At 40.0% G+C, this 23,203-nt stretch overlaps 1 protein-coding gene across 2 annotated transcripts in view; it reads left to right on the top strand.

The window, feature by feature from the left end:
* YY1 (YY1 transcription factor) overlaps positions 1–23,010 on the top strand; it is a 36,027-nt gene extending 13,017 nt beyond the window's left edge. Inside the window, exons 2-6 of one of the 2 annotated variants that reach the window (XR_010921172.1) lie at positions 356–518; positions 15,333–15,393; positions 18,369–18,463; positions 18,929–19,087; positions 21,825–21,961. Coding sequence is in view for 1 of the 2 variants with exons in the window: in XM_067555053.1 (XP_067411154.1) it covers positions 356–518; positions 15,333–15,393; positions 18,929–19,087; positions 21,825–22,007 (566 nt within the window). In the remaining variant the exon portion in view is untranslated. Of the gene's footprint in view, positions 1–355; positions 519–15,332; positions 15,394–18,368; positions 18,464–18,928; positions 19,088–21,824 lie in introns of both variants that reach the window. The other variant, XM_067555053.1, reaches the window with a different exon arrangement.
* The last annotated feature ends 193 nt before the right edge of the window (positions 23,011–23,203 follow it).

Genomic DNA, 23,203 nt, shown 5'->3' with positions numbered 1-23,203 from the left:
AGTGTATGCTTCACCCTTAGGGTGTTCCTAGTTGTTCCCCATAACTTTGGCACTATTGCTAGATCTGTACACGCATCTCTTTAAAAAGTGTGTGCTTGTGTTCACCATACCTCAGAAAATGCGTACTGTCTTTTTATAATGTGTGAAACTGTTCTGATTGCTGTTGTCTCCTTACAAGCAGTATAGGAATCCAGAGGCGCACTGAAATTGGCTGGAGAACGTTAGACAGAATTTGAATTGACATACGGCAGTAGCTAATTTGCATTGAAAATACCAGTCACCCAAGATGCTTAATGGCAGTTTCTGTATTTGATGTAATCTATGTAAACATCCAGGATTATTTTGTCTGTTTCAGATGATAAAAAAGATATTGACCATGAAACAGTGGTGGAAGAACAAATCATTGGAGAGAACTCTCCCCCTGATTACTCAGAGTACATGACAGGAAAGAAACTTCCTCCTGGAGGAATACCTGGCATTGACCTTTCAGACCCCAAGCAGCTAGCTGAGTTTGCTAGGTAAGTCACAAAAGTGCATCTGTTAAATATAAAATTATCATTCCATTGTTTTCTTAAATAAAACATTACAAAATGTGAATGCTATTTAAGTCTAATTACTTTTGCCTGTCTTCATATGAAGAGTCTGTGAAACAAGCAATTAAACTAACAGGAACTTGGGTCCTTGTAACATAGTAGTCTCAATATTTTGTTTCCATTTCCCAAATGCTATAGTCTTTTTTAAATATCTGATTTTTATCTATGCCAGATAATATTTTTCTGTCTTTTTGTGGCTGACCGATAACTTGAGATGTTGCATCTCTACACAGTTCCTTACTATTGCCATTTTTTTTTAAATACCCGAGGCTTAAAATGTATTTGAGAAGTGGCTACTTCCTTGTTATGCATTACAAATCAAATGTGATGCTCAAAGTTGTCCAGTACAATAAGAATAGACCAGTAGTGTTCAGTATGAAGATTTTTTTTTTTTTTAATTTTCATCCTTGACCACCTCAACCCCTAGCTGTGTGTGTGGGTTATACAGCTTGCTCCACTCTATATCAAATTTAGTTTTCAACAATTGTAAACTGTACAAAATCCAATCTGTTGGTCCTTTCTTTCTTAGTAACAGAATCTCTTTTGTATTTTATTTATATTATCACAAAAAACCTTAACATCAAAAGACTAAGATTGCATACTCATCACTTAAAAGTTTAGGAAACATGAGTTAGGGTTGCCTGTGCAATCTTAATTTGCCCTGTTGTGCATATGCATTATTATACAGCATCTAATTACATGATTACATTCCACCCCCGTCCTCCCCACAGGATCACTGACTTGTTGAGCGCATAGGCAACCTTAATTCTGGCACTTCCTAAACTTTGATTACTTGAGTAATCTTGTTTTTAAAAACTGAAATATAAGCCCATCTGGTATGATTCCTCATGATTTATCAGTAGGGCTTGAGAACATTAGACCCTCAGCTCAGACTTCTACCACTTGAGATAATGGTGAAATTGATGTCAGTAGTCAGCTGTTTTCTCTATGCGCCAGCGACTAGAGGGGGAAGAGATGTACCCTTTGCCAGTTAGACTCTGTTGTTTGCTAGACAGCAGGGGAATAATGGGTTCCAGTCCAGGTTCTGGAGGGGAGTGTACGTAGACTCTTCTGTCTCTGCTTCCTCTACTCACGTTCCCCTTCCACAGTTCCTGTTGCTCATAGCTAGAGTTGAGATTTTGTCACAGGTATCTTCAATAAAAGTCATGGTCAGGTTGTGGGCAGTAAATAAAAATTAATGAAAGGCCATAACCTGTCCATGACTTTTTAGTTTAAAAAAAAACCCCGGGGGAGAGGGGACTAACAGTTGGAGCACTGGTGGGGGCTGATCCCTGGCAGCTGCTACAGCCCTGCTGCTGCTTTGCTGGCCCCGGGACAGCTGCTGCTGCTCCTGGGCGGAGGCTGACAGCTGTTCCAGTCTTCCTGCTGTGGCTGGCTAAAGCTGAAGAAGTCATGGAGGTCCTGGAAAGTCATGGAATCTGTGACTGAATTATAGCCTTACTCATAGCCTACCTCTGCTGTCATCTTCCCATTTCTGTGCTGCTTACATGTTATCAAGGTAGCAGTGAGAGAACAGGATATAGTCTTCCTGCTGTTCTTGTTGGTACCACAGTGGCTCCCCAGCAGCTGGGAGGAACACTGCAGGAAACTTGTTTGTTTCCATGGTGGTGCATCTTGAAAAACTGAGGATGGTGCATGTGCAGTTCTGCTGGCATGTCAGAGCTTTGTAGCAATAAAGCATGCTCAGTGCATATAAAATCTGACTAGTAAGGCTGCCAGCTTCTACCAGACCTTTACTGAACTTGTGCAAACTATTTTTTTCTAAAGGTTTATGTCTTAGCCACATTTGGGCAGATTTTTACAGGGATAGCAAAAGGCCCATTGCTGACATGATTGGAGCATGGGCTTGAAATATGGTAGTCAAAGTGTGGAGGCACTGGAGTGTCTCAATGAAATGGTGGTAAGAATTTTTTAATACAGGTGAAAATATATTTTTCTCTGTCCTGATGTCCTGAAATGGTTCAACTGGGATTTTTTTTAAACTTCCCAGTAAGTCGGCTTGCAGCAGACATGAAAAATTTCAACCTGAACAGTTAAACCTGAGCATTAACTATAGGTGGTTCCACCTGCTGCTTATATTTCATAACTACTTTTTTGAATTGACGAGGAGGTGGTGTTTATATGCCTACATTTAAAATTGATCTTAAACTAATTTTAAAACGTTACATTACATGAAAAACACTTGCTCTGATTTAGAATTTTTGTCAAAGCAAGTTGGTTCTTTATGCTATTCCTACATATTGCTGTGGTTCTAAAATATTATTTATTGATGAATTTCTGTTACATCCATCAGGCTAGTATCTGGGTGGTCAGTGTTTTTTAAAATGAATCAAAATGTTTGGTTCTATTTGTTTGTCTTCATTACTGAGAGTAGCTACTTTTTCTACAGAGTTCATTTAATGCTCCCCTGGGTTTTTTTTAATGTGAATTTTTCTTGCAAATACTGAATGTTGCTATACTGTGGCTTGTCTGATTAATCCAACTGTTCTTACTGACAAATTGTTTATTGCCAGGGTTAGTTTGATCGAGGTTTTATAGCTTTAACTGCTTTGACTTCTGTTGGGTCTTATTGCTTAAAATAAAATTAAATAAAATGCACTGCATATGTTATCTTACACACAGAGACTTATAAGCAAATATTGATAATATTTTCAAGTTCTTGTGAATTTTTTTTGCTAGCCTTGAATTTATACTACTACTTGCTAGAAATCAATGGGCGAAATTAAGTTTAGGGCATACAATTGTTATACAGATGTTCCTTAAAATCACTTATATCTTTAAAATTATTCCATCTGTTTTTAAACTGCAACCATTCTTGTGGTATCTGAACACCTTAAAGATGCTGTCAAAATTGACCAGCCTCAAACTTGATTTACTGACCTTTTGTGTGTTTATCACTGTCAGGAAAACCCAAACATGTCACAACCTGTTGGTATAATTGTGTTGCATATGAAGAATAGGATGGATAAAACCTTCCTAAAGCAGTGAATACTTTTGGGTTTTCAGTCAGTAAAGAATCAGTCACTTTCAAGAAATCTCTTCTGTTACAACCTTTGCTTTTGTGTTGTAAAGCTTGTTTTAGAGAAAGCTAGTGACATTAATGTATAGTTCAGTCTTATAAAATATCAACTACAGGTGGATGGCACAGTAAGCAGGTTCTAATCTTTTGATGCCTATGCATTGCTGTTTAGGACCTCAATCCTGTTTGTGTTTGGGACAATGGGGGGAATACTATTGATTTGAATGATGCAGGATCAAGCTCTAATTTTCCCCTGGTTAAACTTTGCTACTGATTCCCTTTTTACCTTTATTTAGATAGCCGAGTGCAAGGAAAGAACTATGAATACAAAACAGGGTGAGAATAAAAAAGAGAGAATTGAAATTTGACAATTGATTGGGGCATATGAAGGGCTTGGAGGTTTGTTTTTGGTACAGTAGTAAATGGTCATGTTTAATGTATGGTTTTTCAATTGTAATGAGTTCAGAAAATTTCAGGTATGTTGATTACTTAAGGATTTCTAAAATTTTGCTCACTTAGTAATATTTTGAAAATGACACTGAACTTGAAATCCGGTCAATTTAAAGAATTGATGAAGAAATTTATGGTACCAAATCTACTCCTGAGACCCACTGGGAGTTTTCACGGTTTAACAATCCAGTCATATTTTGCTTGCTTTAAAAATGTGTGGTTTTTCTCTTCCTTGTTGCTGTGTACAAGATGCACACAAACTGTGCAAGGGGAAACAGCAAAACTGGCTAGACAGGACCACTGTTTGTGCCTCCGTTCCTTAAATTGATAGGCGGCAGTGCAATGGTGACTTGCAGAAATCACCTTAGCAAGTTCACTAGTGATGGATCTTATTGATCCTCGAGAGCAAAATTCTGAGGCTGACAGCCTGGTCTATACTTATCGGGAAATTCGCCGGCAGTCGATGGGAGTTAAGCAAGCTATGTAGAGTAGCTTGCGTAACCTACATCGACTTCCTAACGTCCGTTCTGTGTGCCATCTCCATTACACTGCCCTGACGGGAATTGCATACCTCTCGAAACAGCACTGTTTTTTGTAGAGGTGGTTTTACTAAATTGACTTCCAGATCGATTGAGCATATCTTTAGATATGCTCAATCATTCTGGATAAATAGATCTGATGGCAGCAAAGATATCCCTAAGATTCATCTCCAAACCGACAGGCAGCTATGGGTCAGTTTAATACTATAGGTGCCATTGAGTAACCTACCAAAAAGTTTTTAATGCCTTCTGTAACACATTCTGCTGCTCAGAAAGGCCTGCATGTTGGGATTGCATTCATGTTTGGTGGTCAACTTCCTACAAGTGTCTGGTATGTAGGACATTCCCCTATCACTTGGGGTTTTTTGTTTTTGTTTTTTTTAACATGCCATTTCACTTGCTCTTTTAAAATCTAATCTCTTTGGTAACATCCTTTGGTGGACACCTCCTAGCTGTTGTGAGCAAGTGGTGCTGCTAGAATGAGTAGCCAGATTATCCCTTAAAATGCATTTGCCAGGTAGGTTTTTTTGGGTGTTCATTTGTCACTGTTCATTGAGAAGGAATTTGGAGCCTGGTTTAAACTTTGCAGTAACTAGTACAGCTATGCCTGAAAGTTGCTCATAAATTCTAAAATTGCTGAAAATACTATACATAATAAATTACACTATTCTGATGTAACCTGTTGGGAAGCACTGCCCCATATTCTGACATGAATGGATGCATAAACTCTAGTTGGCCTTATCATTACCAAATCTTCATACAGAGTTTGTAAAGAGGGCTGGCTTTATTTGCGTTAAACAGGACCAGAAAATGTAAATCACTATACACTTCAAACAATGTGACTGATAGCAGATTTTTTTCTCTTCAGTTTGTTTGCTTGTTACAGACAAACATTGCTGCATAGGGATTTAAAATATAAAATAAGAATGTAGTAAGCTTTTTAAATTGTCAACTCTTCAGAGATACATAAAATCTATAGGAGTATATTTATTTGCATGGGATGATGAGAATCCCTTTTAAATGAAAGAAAATGCTTCATTTTAGTCCAATATAAGTTTCACTTACCACCAAATTTAAAGTGTGAAAATTCTGTAATTGTCTGGTACTAGAACCTAGTGGAAATAAGTAAAGCGCTATAATTCTGGAAGCTGTTATGAATAGTGGTACCTTACATTTACTTAAAAAGGAAAAATATTTATTTTTAAACAAGTTTAAAAAGTTGGCCTCGGATTTTTCTAGGCACAGATGAGGCTGAACTGCTTAAACAGCAAATTACAAATAAATAAAGAGGACGTAAAAGTTGAAGGGGGGAGAGGGGGAGAAGGGAAAATATAACGGGTGGGAAGTTGTCACAGCCTTGAATCTTAGTCATCATGTTCTCCCTTGCTCAGCTTCTCCCTTTTTTCCTTTTGGCCCATCTGTTCTTTCATTCACACATCTTTCTCCCCTCCTACATGATGTCCATACAGTAATCCTCTTCTTCTCCTGCATCCCCTTCGCACTTCCCTCAAACACTCATTGAATGAGGGCCACCAGTGGCAACTTTCTTTGCTGTTATCCCCACCTCCCAGAGTTGATAGAATAAAGGAGAGGAAACTATTTTAGGTGTGGGTCATGTTCACCACCACCACTTCTGCCATCAACTGAAGAGCTCTGGATACTCCATCTGTGGAATAAGGGCAGGTCTACGCTACAGAACTACTTCACTAATAACTAGGTAGCTCAGGGATATGAAAAATCCACATCCCGATCAACACATTTCTAGCAACCTAAACGCTAGTGTAAACTGCATTATGTTGGCAGGCGAGCTTCTCCCACTGACATAGCAACCACCTCTCGTGGAGGTGGATTAACTATGCTGACGGGAGAGTTCTCTCCTGTCAGTGTAGAGCGTCTTCATTAAAGCACTACCTCTGTGCCAGTGCAGTGTTTTTAAGTGTAGATCTGCCCTAAAACTCCGAGGTTAATAGTACTAAAGATGTCTGTGATTATCTTTGTTTTTTTTCTCACAAAAAAGGTTGAAAGGCAGTAAACTAAACATAACTTTTCCTCACAAATATGCCATTTTGTGATGTTCTTTTCAAAATAAGGCACCTTGTTCTGCTCAACTGCATGAGAATGTGGCCTTCATAGTGCAAAACATCTTTTTGCAACAAAAATAATTGCATTTCCCAGAGTCTTGAATTCAAAAAGAAATTCTCATTCTGTTTTATTTCAACCCTCTCTACCTTACCATGACCAAAGTATTCTAAAACATTAACTAGAAACACTAGGATTAGAAACTCTTTAAAGATCATAGATTGTATTAGTGCAGCTTTGTACTACTCCCATGATACAAAATTTTAGATTTTTCTTTTTAACAATTTATTTTAAGTTTTTAAATTATTCTGGTAGCAGAAATTGTCCACATGGATTCCACTCTTTGTGCACGTGTGCCCCCACGCACACAAGATCAGATTTTTTTGGCCAGCAATGTCTGTTGGGGCCTCGTCTGTGCTCCAGATGTTCTCACCTTACATCCCTCCTTAGGGATACTTAGGGCATAAAGGGCAGAGCAGACCCAATCTCAATTTTTCTTACCACCAATGACAGTGAGATGGAACTCCCCACCTTCTTCTCTGTGCACTGTACTAGTTTTAGTGTTGCTGGTTAGTCTTGTTGTCTTTGCAACATGTACACATGCAGATTCTTTATTTCATGCATGTTTGAAGTGCTCAGTGCAAGCCTTCTTGAACACAGCTAGACCTCAGTTGTCTGATCATTCTCTGTGCATTAGTTCCTTGGTGAGCCCCGAGTCCGTGCCAAGCTCCTGAGCTTTGTTGTCCAGGAGGTCTAGTCACTGTCTTCATTCCAGCTTCTGGTGGGTAGGAAGGAGCATTGCTTCAGAGCTGACCCAAGGTATAGATATTCGAAGTCTTTTTTTTGCCTTGACTGATTCATTTTTGGCTCAACAGTCAAAAGGCAGCCAACAGCCTGAGAAGGGGTCCTTTGGCATCCTGGTACTGACTTTTAAGAAAGCACTGGCAATAATCACTGAAACTATGGCTTAATGTCTCTCTCTCCATGCCAGTCCTTCAACACCCATGGCTTCTGTTCAGGTAACCACATGTGTTCCTGGGTGCCCAGTGCATTGGTACTTACTGGGTCAGGACCCAGGGCATATATAGTACAGAGTGATTTTCATCTGTGGGCCCAGTACCAGAGTGTCTCCTCTTCTTGAGAGTTTAAAGATGGTGATGAATAATCCATCTTGAGACCTTGACCAATTACTTTTGGAAGTGGTAACATAAACACACTCAAGACAGTGTCATCCATCAGCCAGTTGTTTTTGAGCCATACCCTACTTATTTGGCTATAAAGCTTGACCATTTTCTGGCTTTCTACAAAACATTAAGACTTGCAAAATCCAGTTGAGTTGCAGGCTTGCTGGCAACTCTTGGGCACTAAGGCTGCAACCTTATGGACAGCTACCAGTGTCCTAATGGTTGCACCTGCTTAATACTGTGAAGCAGCTTGAGGCTCCAGTTGTCATTGTGGCAAGTTGGACTCACTGATCAACTCTGTCTTACACATCACCCAGACAACTCCAGTTTCCAATATTCCAGTCCTGGTTTGCTTTGCTTTGCCAGTAATTAGGCATAAGGCAGGGCCCTGACCGCATTACTGTGCGCAGCCAACTATCAAGACGGCTTACTTCATAATTTCTTAAAGCCACATCAGAAACACTTGCTAAAGTCTTTTCTGAAATAGTTGACCCCATCAGACAAGCTTTTAAAGGAACATTGGCAACAGGAGGTATGGGACTATATTTTGGAGCAATGTCACATTTCTTGGCAGCTAGACAACTCAGATCTATCTTTCCTAGGCTCTCTGAGTTAGATCTCTCAAGTCCTTCAGAACAACCATATGAACTGAAAGATCCTTCTTTGTTACAGTGGGATGTGTTTGTGGTCACAGGCAGTTTAATTTGCATCTTACCATTGGGGCTTTCTGAGCCTCTCATCCTGTCCCTGTGGGGCTCAAGAACAAACAGTGTGCGATCAGGTGACAGAATGCCCTCTTTATCGTACTGATGGTGGATGGATGCACTAGACATCTCTGGATGATGCTGTTATGATAGTGACTAATCACAAACTCAGTATCTAATTAATTGTTTGTGCCATGAGAAGCCATATACCAGAAGAAGACCAAGCACCAGCTATCAAGTCATTGGTATTGCAGATAAAGAAGTTATTTCTGGTACCAAATTAACCCACTCTAGGGAGAGCTCAACAGAGCCAGGGTATGCCTGACAAGATGAGCTCTGTCTTAGAAGTCATGTATTCCTTGTCTGCATAGCCATTGGGGCACAATAGGCACTCCTCCTACTTGTCCTCTTCGGGTTGTACAATGTGAGTCAGGAAGGGATCTGTAAGAGACATTAGTAAGTGACCTAGGGCTCATGGGTTCCTTCCTGATTCCTCCTCACCTCAGTACCCTACCCATATCGGCTCTGGCTAGACTGGATGCTCGGGGATGTGCAGCTGTATTCATGCATACCCGAGTAATCTGCCTCCTTGTGGATTAGATATTGCTTCCCAAAGAGGTAGTATAAACTAACAAGCAAGCTCAGCTAGTGCAGCTTTGTAGCCTCAGACAGGAGCAGGAGGAAAGTGATGAATGCTATGTGGAGAAGAATGAGGCAGTGAATCTACATTGTCTTCAGCTGATGACTTCAAGGCATTCCAGGACCTCATCAGATCTCTCGTAGAGACTCTAGATACACCTCTGGAAGTGGTGCAGAACCTCTCAAACTCCCATGCATTTTGCACCCTTCCATTCCTGGCAGGCTTATCTGGCCTATAAATCAGGATCAGCCTTCAAAAGATGTGTGGCATGCACTAGCAACCATTTTGGTCACATCCGAATGAGCTGACAGGAGATAATACCATATCCACATCCCTTCCAAAGAATTTGGAGTACCTTTATTCCCACTTGGTACTAAAATCGTTTCTGCGATCCAAGAGAGGTTGAGTTGCACGGAGTCTCCTAAATCTATATCAAAGGGGGAGATTTAGAGATTGCACCTGTTTTGGATGCAAAGTATTCATTTGCCATCCTCCATATGCTGATGGCTAATTACCAAGTCCTTCTGTCAAAGTAAGATTATTTGAATTGGGATAAACTCTGAGGATAGGCTACATTGAGAACACTGAGAAGAACTAAAGACCATCACATCTGAAGGATAGGCGATAGCCTGCACTACATTGCAGGCTGCGATAGGCAACATAGCAGAATGTACTTTTCCTACATTGGTGGCCATGAGAAGACCTTACTTTTTCCAGTCTTATTTTCCAGAGAGGTCCTGATAATTGGGGACCTTTTAAAGGTAACTTTTTACTTCAAACACTGATGAGTTCCTCTAGGGTGACTACATTTTCTGGGCCTCTTTTCCAGTATTAAGAAGGCAGTAAGTGAGAGAGGACTTTTCAGGCGATGTTTCCATGCCCTGTACTGTTACCATCCTCAGAGGACCTTGGAGCTGTCCAGAAAGAAGCAGAGGTTTCAGCCTTTCTTTGCAGCTGCATAGTCCATCTTCTTCTAAGCGTTAGGTTTGATGCCAATATTGAGAGCCTGGCAGAAACTTGAGATCTTTTTCCCTTCTGCTTGTCCACCCCCATGCTTTGGCCACTGTCCCCTTTATTTTTGTAAACTTGGACTCCCATCAGCTCAGACTGGTGAGCCTTCAAAATAGGAAACGAGATATTCTATCCAGTTGCAGTCTCTACCTGACCCTTTAGCCCTGTTTCGCATCCCTTTTTTTTGAGCGACCATTTTCATGACACTGTTCAAACAAAAAGTGGACTCCCTTCTACAACTTGGAGCACTGGAGGAGGAACTGTGAGTTATAGGACAAGGAGTTATTCCCATTGTTTTTCTCATCCCAAAGAAGACAAAGGGCCAATGCAATCCTTGGATGCATAAACAGGGATTCTTGGACCAAAGCAGGGGTTATTTTATCTCTTTATTGGCACTGTTGCAACTGCTGTAGAATACTGTCCAGTTCTGGTGTCCATGATTAAAGAGGATGTGTATAGATCGGGGACGGTTCAGAGAAAAGCCATGAGAATGATTAAAAGGATGAGAAATCATGCAATTATAGTGATAGACTCAAGAAGCTCTATCTATTTAGGTGAACAAAGAGAAGGTTAAGGGATGAATGATTATGTTCCCCATATAGATAATTATAGACTAATGGGCCCTTCAGTTTAGCAGAGAAGTATAACATGATCCAATGACTGAAAGTTGATGCTGGACAAATTCAGACTGGAAATAAGGTGTAAATTTTTAACAGTGAAGGTTATTGGAATAGTCTTAAAGGTTGTGGTGGATTCTCCATCACTGGCAATTTTTTAATTCAAGACCTAGATGTTTTTCTAAATCGTATGCTCTAGGAATTATTTTGGGGAAGTTCTGTGGCCTATCATCAGGGTTCAGGCTAGATAATGAGTGTTCCTCTCTGGCCTTGGAATCTATTAAGATTGTAAACTATGTAAGAATGGTGGACCTTTGACATCTCACATTAGGCCAGTGTTTCAAGTTCAGAATGGTGATTTTGGCCTCTAATTCCCTCATTAGAATCTCTCAGATTGTTTTGTGGCTCTTGTCCTGCAAGATGCCTATTTTCAGATATCCATTCATCCAGCCCACAGGAAATGTCTCAGATTCCTAGTGGAAACATCTCACTTATCAGTACAGGGTCCTACCCTTTGCTCTTTCCACAGCTCTGGGGCTGTGTGTGTGTGTGTGTGTGTGTGTGTGTGTGTGTGTAGCTTTATAGTTTGCTTTATATTAGGTAGTCATGGAAACTCACCTAAGGAGCAAGGAATCCAGGTCTATCTGAGGAAGATTGCATCAGCAGATGACTAACTTGATCCCAGTAACCTTAAAGCTCTCTGCTTTACTGGGCCCCAAAGTCAGCAGAGAAGAGTCTACATTTTCTATGACTAAAAGCATAAAGTTCATAGGAGCAGTGTTTGATTCTAGGTTTGTGAGAGCTTCCCTTCTACAGGAAAGATTGAAGATGTTAGTGACCTCATCAGCCAGCTTCAAACTCACAAGAAAACATAAGAGTGTGCCTCAGACTTCTGGAACAAATGGCTTTGTGCACCTACATGATAGTTTGCTAGACTTCACCTATGCTCTGTGCTAGGCTGGTTTAAATCAGTTTATGTACACAGTGGACACCACATGGATATATCTGGTTCAAGGTTCCAGAAGAAGTCCTTGTCGTTGCTCAACTAGTATAAGTATTCAATTCAGGTGTAAAAGAATACTCTTCTCTGTACTTTCGCTTACCAAGGGCATGTTTACATTGCCGTGGTGGCAGGTGTTGATGCAGTGGCATCAATTGAGTGGGTCTGTGTAGACCTGCTCAGTCGATGGGAGAGTGTTCTCCCATCAACTGAATTAGTCCACCTCCCCAAAAGATGGAAAGTAGCATCAACGGGAGATGCTCTCCCGTTGACATAGAATTGTGAAGATGCTGCGCTGTGTAGATACTTACATTACTTAATAAGTATCTCACATCAACCCAGCGAGGCAGTGTAGACCAGGCCTAAGACTCTGGTGGCCAACTATTCCAATCAGGGATGGGGAGGACTCCCCTATCACCTTCAAGGGGACCAAAGGTCTTGAGTTTAGGAAGCTTATCCCCACATAAATGTTACAGAGCCATCTGCCAAGCATGCAAGGCATTCCTGATGTTACTTTAGGAATCCACTATCCAAGTGCTGATAGACCTAATGCATTGTTCTGGTGGTGTCAACAGACAAGGCGGGAGCAAGAACTCTGTAAGGAGGCCATTTAGCTCTGAAGTCGGTACATTGACCCTTATACAGTGTTTCATAAGGAGAGGGTAACACTCAAGCCTCATCCCAAGTTCCTTCTAGCTCCCCCAAGATTGAGTGAGGCTTAGGAAAGTAAACATCATACTTTGGATGTTGTAAGGGCACTGTACTTGTACTGATTGGGTGGGGGAGAGGGGGAGGAATTCAAGAACACACTTAGATTGTGGCCTTTGCAAGAGGGCTGAGGGTCAAAAAATATCCTCTGAGACTCAGTGGGCTTCCAGCTATATAGGGACACATTACAAATTAGCCAGGTTAACTCCACCTGCTCATGTAGAATTCATTCCACTAAACTTGGATGGTCACTGTTGCCTGTTTGAAGAATAATCCCCAATTCTAAAATCTGTAGTACAGCTGTGTACAGCTTAGTCCATGCATTTACAAGACCCTCTTAGGTAAATGCTTCAAGATCAAATAACTGTTTTTGTAGGGCTGATATGCAGTCATTTGTTTAAAGTAGGACTCTTACTACCAGCCTATAAGTAGACATATAACTATGTCACCGAGAGTGGCATCCATGTGGACAATCACTTGGAATAAGAACTATTACTACTTCCATTTAACTAAGGCTCTTTGCGATGTGGTGTCTCCATGGATTCCCCAACTCACCTTCCTTCTCTGCTAATATGAACTGTTCCTTGGAGGTTCTGTATTGGTGAAGGAACTGAGGAATGGTTGGACCTGCTCCCATACTTTGTGCATTGGATGGGGTGGGAAGACATCTAGTGTGTAGGGGCAGGATGAACAGATTGTGGGCACAGGCACCAAGAATAGAATCCATGTGGACCCAAAAAAAAGTTACTGTAAGGGAGGAAACCATTCTGTGTTTTCAGGGGATTACAAAGGTAAGCTTTCAATGTATGGTGTTCTGTATGTTAGAGTTGCTTATGTAAAGATCTTCAGATTTTAGAGTTTGTGTTGTATGGACTAAACTTCTTTTTGAAAATACAAAAATATACTGGCTTTTGTTTTTTTGTTTTTTTAATATCCTCACTACAACATTAGGGAAGACCAAAGACGGTAGGTCCGTTACTCATTGAAGGGGGAAAAACAATAACAAAAAATGTGGAAATGGCAGGGGTACTAAATTACTTCTTTGTTTCGGTTTTCACCAAGATGGTTGGTGGCAATTGGATGTCTAACATAATGAATGCCAGTGAAAATGAGTCAGGATCAGAAGCTAAAATAGGGAAAGAACAAGCTAAAAATTACTTAGACAAGTTAGATATCTTCAAGTCACCAGGGCCTGATGAAATGCATCCTAGAATACTCAAGGAGCTGACTGAGGAGATATCTGAGCCATTAGTGATTTATTTTTTAAAAGTCTTGGAAGACAGGAGAGATTCCAGATGACTGGAAAAGGGAAAATATAGTGCCCATCTACAAAAAGGGAAATAAGGACAACCCGGGGAATTACAGACAGTAACTTAACTTCTGTACCCGGAAAGATAATGGAGCAAATAATTAAGCAATCAATTTGCAAACACCTAAAATATAATAAGGTGATAAGTAACAGTCAGCATGGATTTGTCAAGAACAAATCATGTCAAACCAACCTGATGGCTTGTTACCCTGTCAAAGAAAGCTTTGTGGATGGGGGGAAGGCGGTAGATGTGGTATATCTTGACTTTAGTAAGGCTTTTGATACTGTCCCGCATGACCTTCTCTTAAACAAATTAGGGAAATACAACCTAAATGGAGCTACTGTAAGGTGGGTGGAAAACTGTTCCCAGAGAGTAGTTATCAATGGTTCACAGTCATGTTGGAAGAGGATAACGAGTGGGGTTCTGCAGGGATCAGTTCTGGGTCCAGTTCTGTTCAGTATTTTCATCAGTGATTTAGATAATAGCATAGAGAGTACACTTATTTAGTTTGCGGATGATACCAAGCTGGGAGGGTTTGCAAGTGCTTTAGAGGATAGGAGTATAATTTAGAATGATCTGGACAAACTGGAGAATAGGTCTAAAGTAAATAGGATGAAATTCAATAAGGACAAATGCAAAGTACTCCACTTAGGAAGGAACAATCAGTTGCACGTGTACAAAATGGGAAATGACTGCCTAGGAAGGAGTACTGCGGAAAGGGATCTGGGGGTCAGTGGACCACAAGCTAAATATGAGTCAACAGTGTAATGCTGTTGCGAAAAAAGTGAACATGATTCTGGGATGTAGTAGCAGGTGTATTGTAAGTAAGACATGAGTAGTAATTCTTCCACTCTACTCTGTGCTGATTAGGCCTCAACTGGAGTATTGTGTCCAGTTCTGGGCTCCACATTTCAGGAAAGATTGGAGAAAGTCCAGAGAAGAACAACAAAAATGATTAAAGGTCTAGAAAACATGACCTATGAGGCAAGACTGAAATAACTGGGTTTGTTTAGCCTGGAGAAGAGAAGACTGAGAGGGGACATAACAGCTTTCAAGTACATAAAAGGTTGTTACAAGGAGGAGGGAAGAAAATTGTTCTTAATCTCTGAGGACAGGACAAGAAGCAATGGGCTTAAACTGCAGCAAGGGAGCTTTACTTTGGACATTAGGAAAAATTTCCTAACTGTCAGGATGGTTAATAACTCGACTAAATTGCCTAAGGAGGTTGTGGAATCTCTATCTATTAAGAGCAGGTTAGAGAAACACTTGTCAGGGATGGTCTAAATATTTCTTAATCCTGCCGTGAGTGCAGGACTAGATGACCTCTCAAGGTCCCTTCCAGCCCTATGATTCTATTAAATTCCAAGTGCAAGATTTTTTATTAATATTAAAGCAAACAGTTTTAGGAAAGTTGCTTCTCTACCCACTTACCGGTGTTTTCTTTTTTGTCTTGTAAGAATGAAGCCACGAAAAATTAAAGAAGATGATGCTCCAAGAACGATAGCATGTCCTCACAAAGTAAGTGAAACTCACAGAACTTAAAGCATTTCAGAGGTCAGTCACTTGTGGAACTGAATTTTGTGTGACTAACTTTTTCTGTTAGGGAAGGAAAACGCTGAATATTTGTATTTAATTCTAAATATTAAAGCCTGTTACTTTAAATACAGTCTCCTCCTCTTTAGTTGCTTTCCAGATACTAAAAGATTTCCTCAATTCTTCCCACAAACTGAATATCATAACACAAAAAGGAACCTTGTTAGCATCTGAGGTGGTCATAGGAGTATGGCAGGACCCTTTGTTTCAGTAATGTAATTTTCTGTCAGACTAGAGGATTAATAAGATATTTCACATGCTCTACCTGAACTATATATTTGAAGCTTCTGTAGTGCTGTGTCTCATACTTGGCTTCATGGTATTGATAACTTGCAGGTTCATTGAAGAAACTTCATTCAGTAAAGGTCAAGGGTATGTCTGTGTTGCAGCTGGGAACTGGCCTCCCAGTTTGGGTCCCCGGCCTTGTGCTAGAAATAGCTGTGTGGACATTGTGGCACAGGCTCAGGCTAGGCACCTGAACTCAAGCCCACCCTGGTTCCACGCTTGAATGGCTAGCCTGAGCCTCTGCCAGTGCGGCAGTGTCCACTTAGGTATTTCTAGCACGCTAGTGTGAATTCCGTTAGCACAAGTCTATCCTAGTTGGAAGGCTGGCTCCCAGCTGCAATGTAGACATACCTTAGACTACATTAATCATCGGATCTTTTCTGTGGCTTGGTGTCTAGATAGTCTGAGCCTAAGAATGCTTGCATGTGCAACTATTTAATAATGCCCATTAGAGATCTATAGCATAGGCAGAAGATTTGTTCCTTAGCATAGCCTAGATCCCAAGCATCTGCTCTGTGAGCATTGAGCTCCTGTTCAGGGACTATATGTTGACGTTCTTATCCCATGTTTTCAGGATGTAGGTTCACCTTTCCTTAAAGTCAATCTTGGAGACCCAGAGTCAAATTATTTTTCCTCTGAGGAGTGATGTTCATTCTTCAGAACTTTTCAAGTCAAATCCTGCTCTTATTTCTCTGATAACCATTGCATTGTCTAAGTTAAGTGGAAGAAGAAAAGTAAGACTTCTTTATTGCCTCTTTTCCACTTCCCCTCCCAAAAAATTCCCAGTGTAAAGGTAGCTCTTGGGACAACTTGGTGTTATGTCTGTGTAACCAAGAAATACTTCTAAAGGCTTCTGTTCTCCCTTCCTCAGATGGGTTGGGATTTTAAAATCAGTGTAAATAGTTTGGGGTTTTTTTGTGATTGGGGTTTTTTTTTTATTCCACCCATTTGTGAAGTTGAACTTTTGAGTAAAGATATGGAAATCTTGAAGCCTGTTAGCCAAAGGGATGTGCTTGTGGGAAAAACTTTCATTTAGAAGTGGTGGCTCCTTTGTTTTTCAGAACTAAGGCATGTTCAAATATGGTTATTGCCAATTTGGCGGAAGTAGTTCCCAAAGAGGAAGCCTGTAGAACTGCAGATTGGAAGCTGGATCACTAAGTTGCTGCTTATGAACTTGTGCTCCTCATGCAGTTGTATGGTATTGCCAGATCTGGTTTATTTTCATGTGCATTTCAAAATTCATATAGAATCTGAAACGCTAATAAAATTTAAGAACTTATGAAAATTTCTGATACGTCCTGGGAGATCTTTGAAAAATAAGTTAATCTGTATATCCATCTTATGTTCATTCAAGAGGGAAGCCTTGGTAGCTCAGTAGGGGACTTCATGTGATCCAGTTGACTTGTTTTTTCTGACATCATGGCATATGTATGAAATATGACGCCTCTAGATTCTTCACGTTGTAGTGAGTTGTCTTTCGTAGACTAGACTTGTGAAGGGGTGCTTTTTTCAAAATGATTTATAAAAAGTGCAGGCTTGCTCAGCAGTATAGAAGGTGCAGAGGCTGCCTGATAGTGTTAGGGGAGACCATATGTCCTAGTGGATAGAGCACTGCACTGGGATTTAGGAGACATGGGCTCTACTCCTGGATCTGCTACAGGCCTGCTGGGTGATCTTGGGCAAGTCACTTCACTTTCCTTTGCCTTAGTTTCCCCATCTATGTTGACCACTTTTGTAAAGTCCTTTGAGATCTGATGAAAAAGCACTACATAAAAGCTAGGTAGTAATTAACTTCTGTCCCTCATCTGGCTGTTGGTTGGTATTAATGGTATTTACAGTTGGCAAGGGAATTGGAAAACACTAATTAAGAAAATATGCCAAGAGGATGGCAGAAGCAGCCAACAAACAAAGAAGGAATAGAACACAATTTATCAGTAAGAAAGGGGATAGAAGAAAATATGAGGTAGAATAGTTGGGAATCTTAAAGGTACCATGAATTTTGATGAAGTATGATACCATGGACAACAGGATTCTGTAAAAATGCTCCATAATTCTCTATTTTTCAAATCTCAGCAACCAGTAAAGATAGAATGGGAAGTTTATAGGTTGATCTATCCCTTTTCCGCACTCCCAATCAAGAACTGTTATGACTAGGTAGGATTTCAGCCTAATCTTGTCTCACGTTAGTGTCTCTCTACAAATGCGATATTCAACAAATAAGTGAATCTGCAGATACAGGATGTTCAAGAAGTGGGGGTGAGTTCCCATTACTTGAGGTCAAAGACGCCTGTTGCTCAGGAATGAGATGTATGCTGCCTTCATGTGATGCAGCTACCAGGTGGTAATATTCCCCTCCCACCCCAACCCCTAGACAGTTGCCATCTTTTGCAGGTGATGGCACATAGGGTGGTAGTTTAGAAGTTGTTGGGCCCCACATTTCAGGCTTTATGACCCAGCAGCACCAGCTCCTCTTTTCCCTCCCTAAAAACCACACAGCTGTTACCTTTGTAATCCTAGTCAATTTATCAGATTCATTCTGCTGTCAGTGCATTATGGAATAGATTTCTTCTGTAGCTGCTGTGCTTTGGAGACCCTCTTGCTTCTTTCTCTGTCAGGAACGGGAAAGAGACAAAGAAAGAAGAAAGAGGGACGGTAGGAGATGGAGAGAGACAGACATCACTTGCACCAAAGAATATGGGGCCCACCAAAGGTAGCGGTGGACTACCATCATTTTACCTTTTGCTAGCCCTTGGACTATCATAAATTTTGTTCATTTTGTTCACTTGTGCCTCTGTTAATCGAATATAATCTTATGGGGAAGATGCAGTGTTGTTAATTAACTTGACTGCATGTAGTTCACTAATGTTGCCTGAGTGAATAGAGGAGTTTGTGAATTTCCCCCCCCTCCCCCCCCACTCTTATATTATTGATATGTACTGACTGTCAGTAGTATGAATTTCTGATAATTATACTGTAAGTCTTATTTTTAACCTCCTATGTCAAAGTAAAATATGTATCAATGTGAGGGAGTGTTTCTTTTCAGGGCCAGCTTCTATTTTAAGGTATTTTTCAAGGGAATAGGGGGTGGTAACTAAATTTCATTACTGAAATGCTAGAAATTGTATTATCAGAACTTGTATATGTATTGACTAAGTTTATTATTGTTCTCTTTAAGGGCTGCACAAAGATGTTCAGGGATAACTCTGCTATGAGGAAGCATCTGCACACTCATGGTCCTCGAGTACATGTATGTGCGGAATGTGGCAAGGCCTTTGTGGAGAGTTCCAAACTAAAGCGACATCAGCTAGTTCATACTGGAGAGAAGCCCTTTCAGGTATGGCCATTTTTGAGACATGCGGAGTATTTAGTTTTAGCTTTTTTTTTAAAGTCTGTGGTGCTTAACTGGCTTCTCTTCCAATTGAGGGAAAGAGGCACCTTTTCTCACCATAAAATTGTATGCGTTGGACTTGACATGCAAAATCAAGGCATGATCCAAAGTTTGTTGATACTAGTAGCAGCCTTTTCAATGATTTTAGAGGGATTTGGATCAGATGCTTAGAGAGGTTAGTCAGAGGCACAAGTTCTCTGTTCACTAAGTATTAATGCTTGGACAAAACTATGATTGTCTATTTTCAGGTGTATTTTGTAAGCAGGGTGCATTATAGCACACTTTATAAGCACACATTTAAATCTAACGATCATTCTAGCCTAATTTTAGTTTTTGGAGCATTTGCAAGAAAGTTAGTAGACTTTGAATACCATATTTGGGGAAACTCTCATTGCGTCCTCTTTTTCAACATGAATGCCTTTTTTCGGTGTAAATAAGGCCTCCGGTTATGCTCATTAGGGTGTATAAATGGAATATCTTTCACTGTTAAGACCCATACTATGTAGCTTGGCAAATTAAGACTGCAAAGCTGGATAATAATATATTAATTGTGTGGATTTTTGTTTTCTTTAGAGGCTGTATTTGGAACACATTTGTAAACAAACTGCCTGAGCATCTTTGAATGAAAATCTACAGTGGGGATGCTAAACAGTTATTGGGTGGAGACGTTTTTCACTCCCTCCCCCCCCCCTTTTTTTTTTTTTTTGAATGTCCCCCATGTTGTCAGCAGCCACGTTTTCCTTTAGGCTGTTTAATACACCATTGGCTAATCAATGCTTAACTTTCAAGTTCTGGGTGTCAATTTGTAAGTTGACTAAAGCCATGAATTTAGCCACTGTGCTACGACAATGTAGGAGACACTTGAGCTCCTGCCACCAGAGGTCCCCAACCTACTTTATATGGTAAATATTAAAAAATTACTGTAGAGTCTGAAATATGCAACATGCAGAAGTAACTAGTGATGAACATGAGTTCAGTTGTTTAGTTCCTTCAAGAAAATCATCTGTCATAATACCAAAAATTATACAAACTGGTATTCTAAAACTGAGATTCTTTAACACAGAAAACCTCCAAACCTACCACTTTTTCTAGCTTTTACAAAACCCTCAATGTTCCTAATTTTAAGAATTAAGTCCCCAAGTAATTACCTGAATTAGCCACCTCTGAGTGATTCTCTAGCCCAATGATTCTCAACCTATTTACCACTGTGGGTCACATCTGCACAATATATATACTACCTGGTATGGCCCTGAGGATGTCACATGGGCCACAGCTGTGTGCTGATTGGGCCGTGGGTTAAGAACCACTGCTCTAGCCCAGTGATTAGAGTATTCAGCTGGAAGATGGGATACCCAAGTTGGAGTCCCTGCCCTATTCAGTATTGCCTGAGTTATGTAGGAAATCATGCTAGATTAGATTATCACAGTGGCCTTAGAATTTATAGTTTTCATGGAACTTGATGCCTTGAAGGCAGTATTCTCCTCCTCCCCTCCTACGCCCCTCTCCCACCCCCCAAAAGTGTATTCCTGTTGCTGTGGAGGTGGTTTTTGTTCATACATTATCTGTTTTTATTTGTAGCGTAAAAAATACGTAAGCCAGGCTCCTTCTGCTCTTTACATACATTACGAATAATTATATAAAGCATGAGTTTGTCACATGGGAGAGATGAGAGGCTATAACTCATAAAATAGATATCCTATCTGAACAGTAGCCCATCTCACCCACAAATAACCCTAATTGTGCTGTGTCCTTCTTTCCCCAAAAACATGGGGAAATGGATGGGTCTTGCAGAGTCCCTGCAGTTGAATGGAGTTGAGCTGCTTTTTGGAGAAGGGGGAGTACCAAGTTCCAAAGCTGAGGGCTCCTTCCAGCAATCTCCATTATACTGCTAAACCAAGGAGGTTCCAGTGCCTCCACTGTTTGTGGTCATGAGGGAGAGGCAGTCTCAAGTAGGCAAGTCCTCAGCCATTTTAGACCTTCACAGGTCAGAACCAACATCTTTTAAACTTCTCTCAGAAAAAAACATGCAGCCGATGTGGATCAAGAAGCATTGGTGTCATGTTCTGACACAATTAATCACTAAATAAATTAGCTCTGCACCAGCTTCAGTTTCAGGGGGACTTAGTGTGCAGTGCTAGTAGATATAGCTTGTTCTCACTGAAAGATTAAGAAAATTAAAGTGAAGAACCAAATTGATTTGAGCAAGTGTTTAATTGTGTTGTAGTTCATAGTTGACTTCTGATTTTCAGTAGATTAATTCTTAATTTAGCTAAATGTCATTTTAGGGATGCAAAGAGGGAATGTGTAGAGAGTGCTTACTTCTTGCAAGCTTGAAGCTTTGTTCTCAGGTTTTTCTTTAGTGTATTGTGTATATTGCAACTATTTGAGAAAAATACGAGTCATTGGTTTTCTCTTTAGGCTTTAACTAAAAAAATAACTTCAAATGTATGTTGTTAAATGAGATGTATTGAATGCAGTATTGATATGCCAATACCTGCAATTATTTCTCAGGCAAAGCTCCCACTGGTTCTCCTGCAAGCTTTTTGAGGGGAAAATGGACTGCAGGATCAGGACCTAATGCTTGTGTTACTGGATTCCCTTTACAAAAAAGAATCAAGAGTTACCAAGTATCTGTTGCTCCTGTTGAGATATGTTTTTAATCTATGACCTTTCCTTTCAACAGTGCACGTTTGAAGGATGTGGAAAACGATTTTCACTGGACTTCAATTTACGCACACATGTGCGAATTCACACTGGCGACAGGCCCTATGTGTGCCCGTTTGACGGCTGTAATAAGAAGTTTGCTCAATCAACTAATCTGAAATCTCACATCTTAACACATGCTAAGGCCAAAAACAACCAGTGAAAGTAAGCGAGAAGAAAGCTCTTGAACTCAAAGCATCTTACAGGAGTATGATTGGGGAATAAATATGCCTCCCTTTGTATATTGTTTCTAGGAAAGAATTTTAAAAAAAGAACCCTACCCACCTAAAGGACATGTTTTGATAAAGTAGTAAAATAAATAAATAAATAAAAACTTTAAGATGACGTTGCTAAGATGCTCTACCTTGCTCTGTAATCCAGTTTCAAGAACACGGTGTTTTGTAAAGTATGGTCCCAACAGGAGGGGACAATTCATGAACTTGCATCAAAAAGAGACAATTCTTTATACAACAGTGCTAAAATTGGACTTCTTTTCACATTCTTATAAATATGAAGCTCACCTGTTGCTTACAATTTTTTTAATTTTGTATTTTCCAAGTGTGCATATTGTACACTTTTTGGGGATATGCTTAGTAATGCTATGTGTGATTTTTTCTGGAGGTTGATAACTTTGCTTGCAGTAGATTTTCTTTAAAAGAATGGGCAGTTACATGCATACTTCAAAAGTATTTTCCTGTAAAGAAAAAAGTTATATAGGTTTTGTTTGCTATCTTCATTTTGGTTGTATTCTTTGATGTTAACACATTTTTGTATAATTGTATCGTATAGCTGTAATGAAATCATGTAGTATCAAATATTAGATGTGATTTAATAGTGTTAATCAATTTAAACCCATTTTAGTCACTTTTTTTGGAAAAATACTGCCAGATGCTGATGTTCAGTGTAATTTCTCTTTGCCTGTTCAGTTACGGAAAGTGGTGCTCAGTTGTAGAATGTATTGTACAGGCACTGACCTTTTATTAACACCTGATAATATGTACATCCCATGTAATAGAAAGGACAATAAAACAGTGGTCCTAAAGAAAGAGTATGGCAGAAGATGATCTGTAAGCACAGTCTATTTTTCTTTTTTTGTCCAGAATAATTATAGTTCTTCTTGAACCTCCCAGAATTTGGAAGCTTAAATAAAACTCAAGTTTCCTTCACTTTGCATTCAATTACAATGATTTTTGATTAAGTTGTACATCTGTGGCAAAACATTAATATACCAAAAATGATTATTTTAGTCAGAAGTGGTGACAGTAATCCTGGGTTTGGGAGTGACCTGAACTCCTATTAACTGGAATAGTGGAATTGGAGACTTGGCAGTATTTTCAGCACCCACAGCCAGCCAATCAG

Source organism: Emydura macquarii, unplaced genomic scaffold (genome assembly GCF_026122565.2).
Source record: "Emydura macquarii macquarii isolate MOO-44397 ecotype Brisbane River unplaced genomic scaffold, CSIRO-AGI_Emac_v2 contig_1551, whole genome shotgun sequence".
Taxonomy (NCBI): domain Eukaryota; kingdom Metazoa; phylum Chordata; order Testudines; family Chelidae; genus Emydura; species Emydura macquarii.
This window is presented reverse-complemented; position numbering and strand designations above follow the sequence as displayed.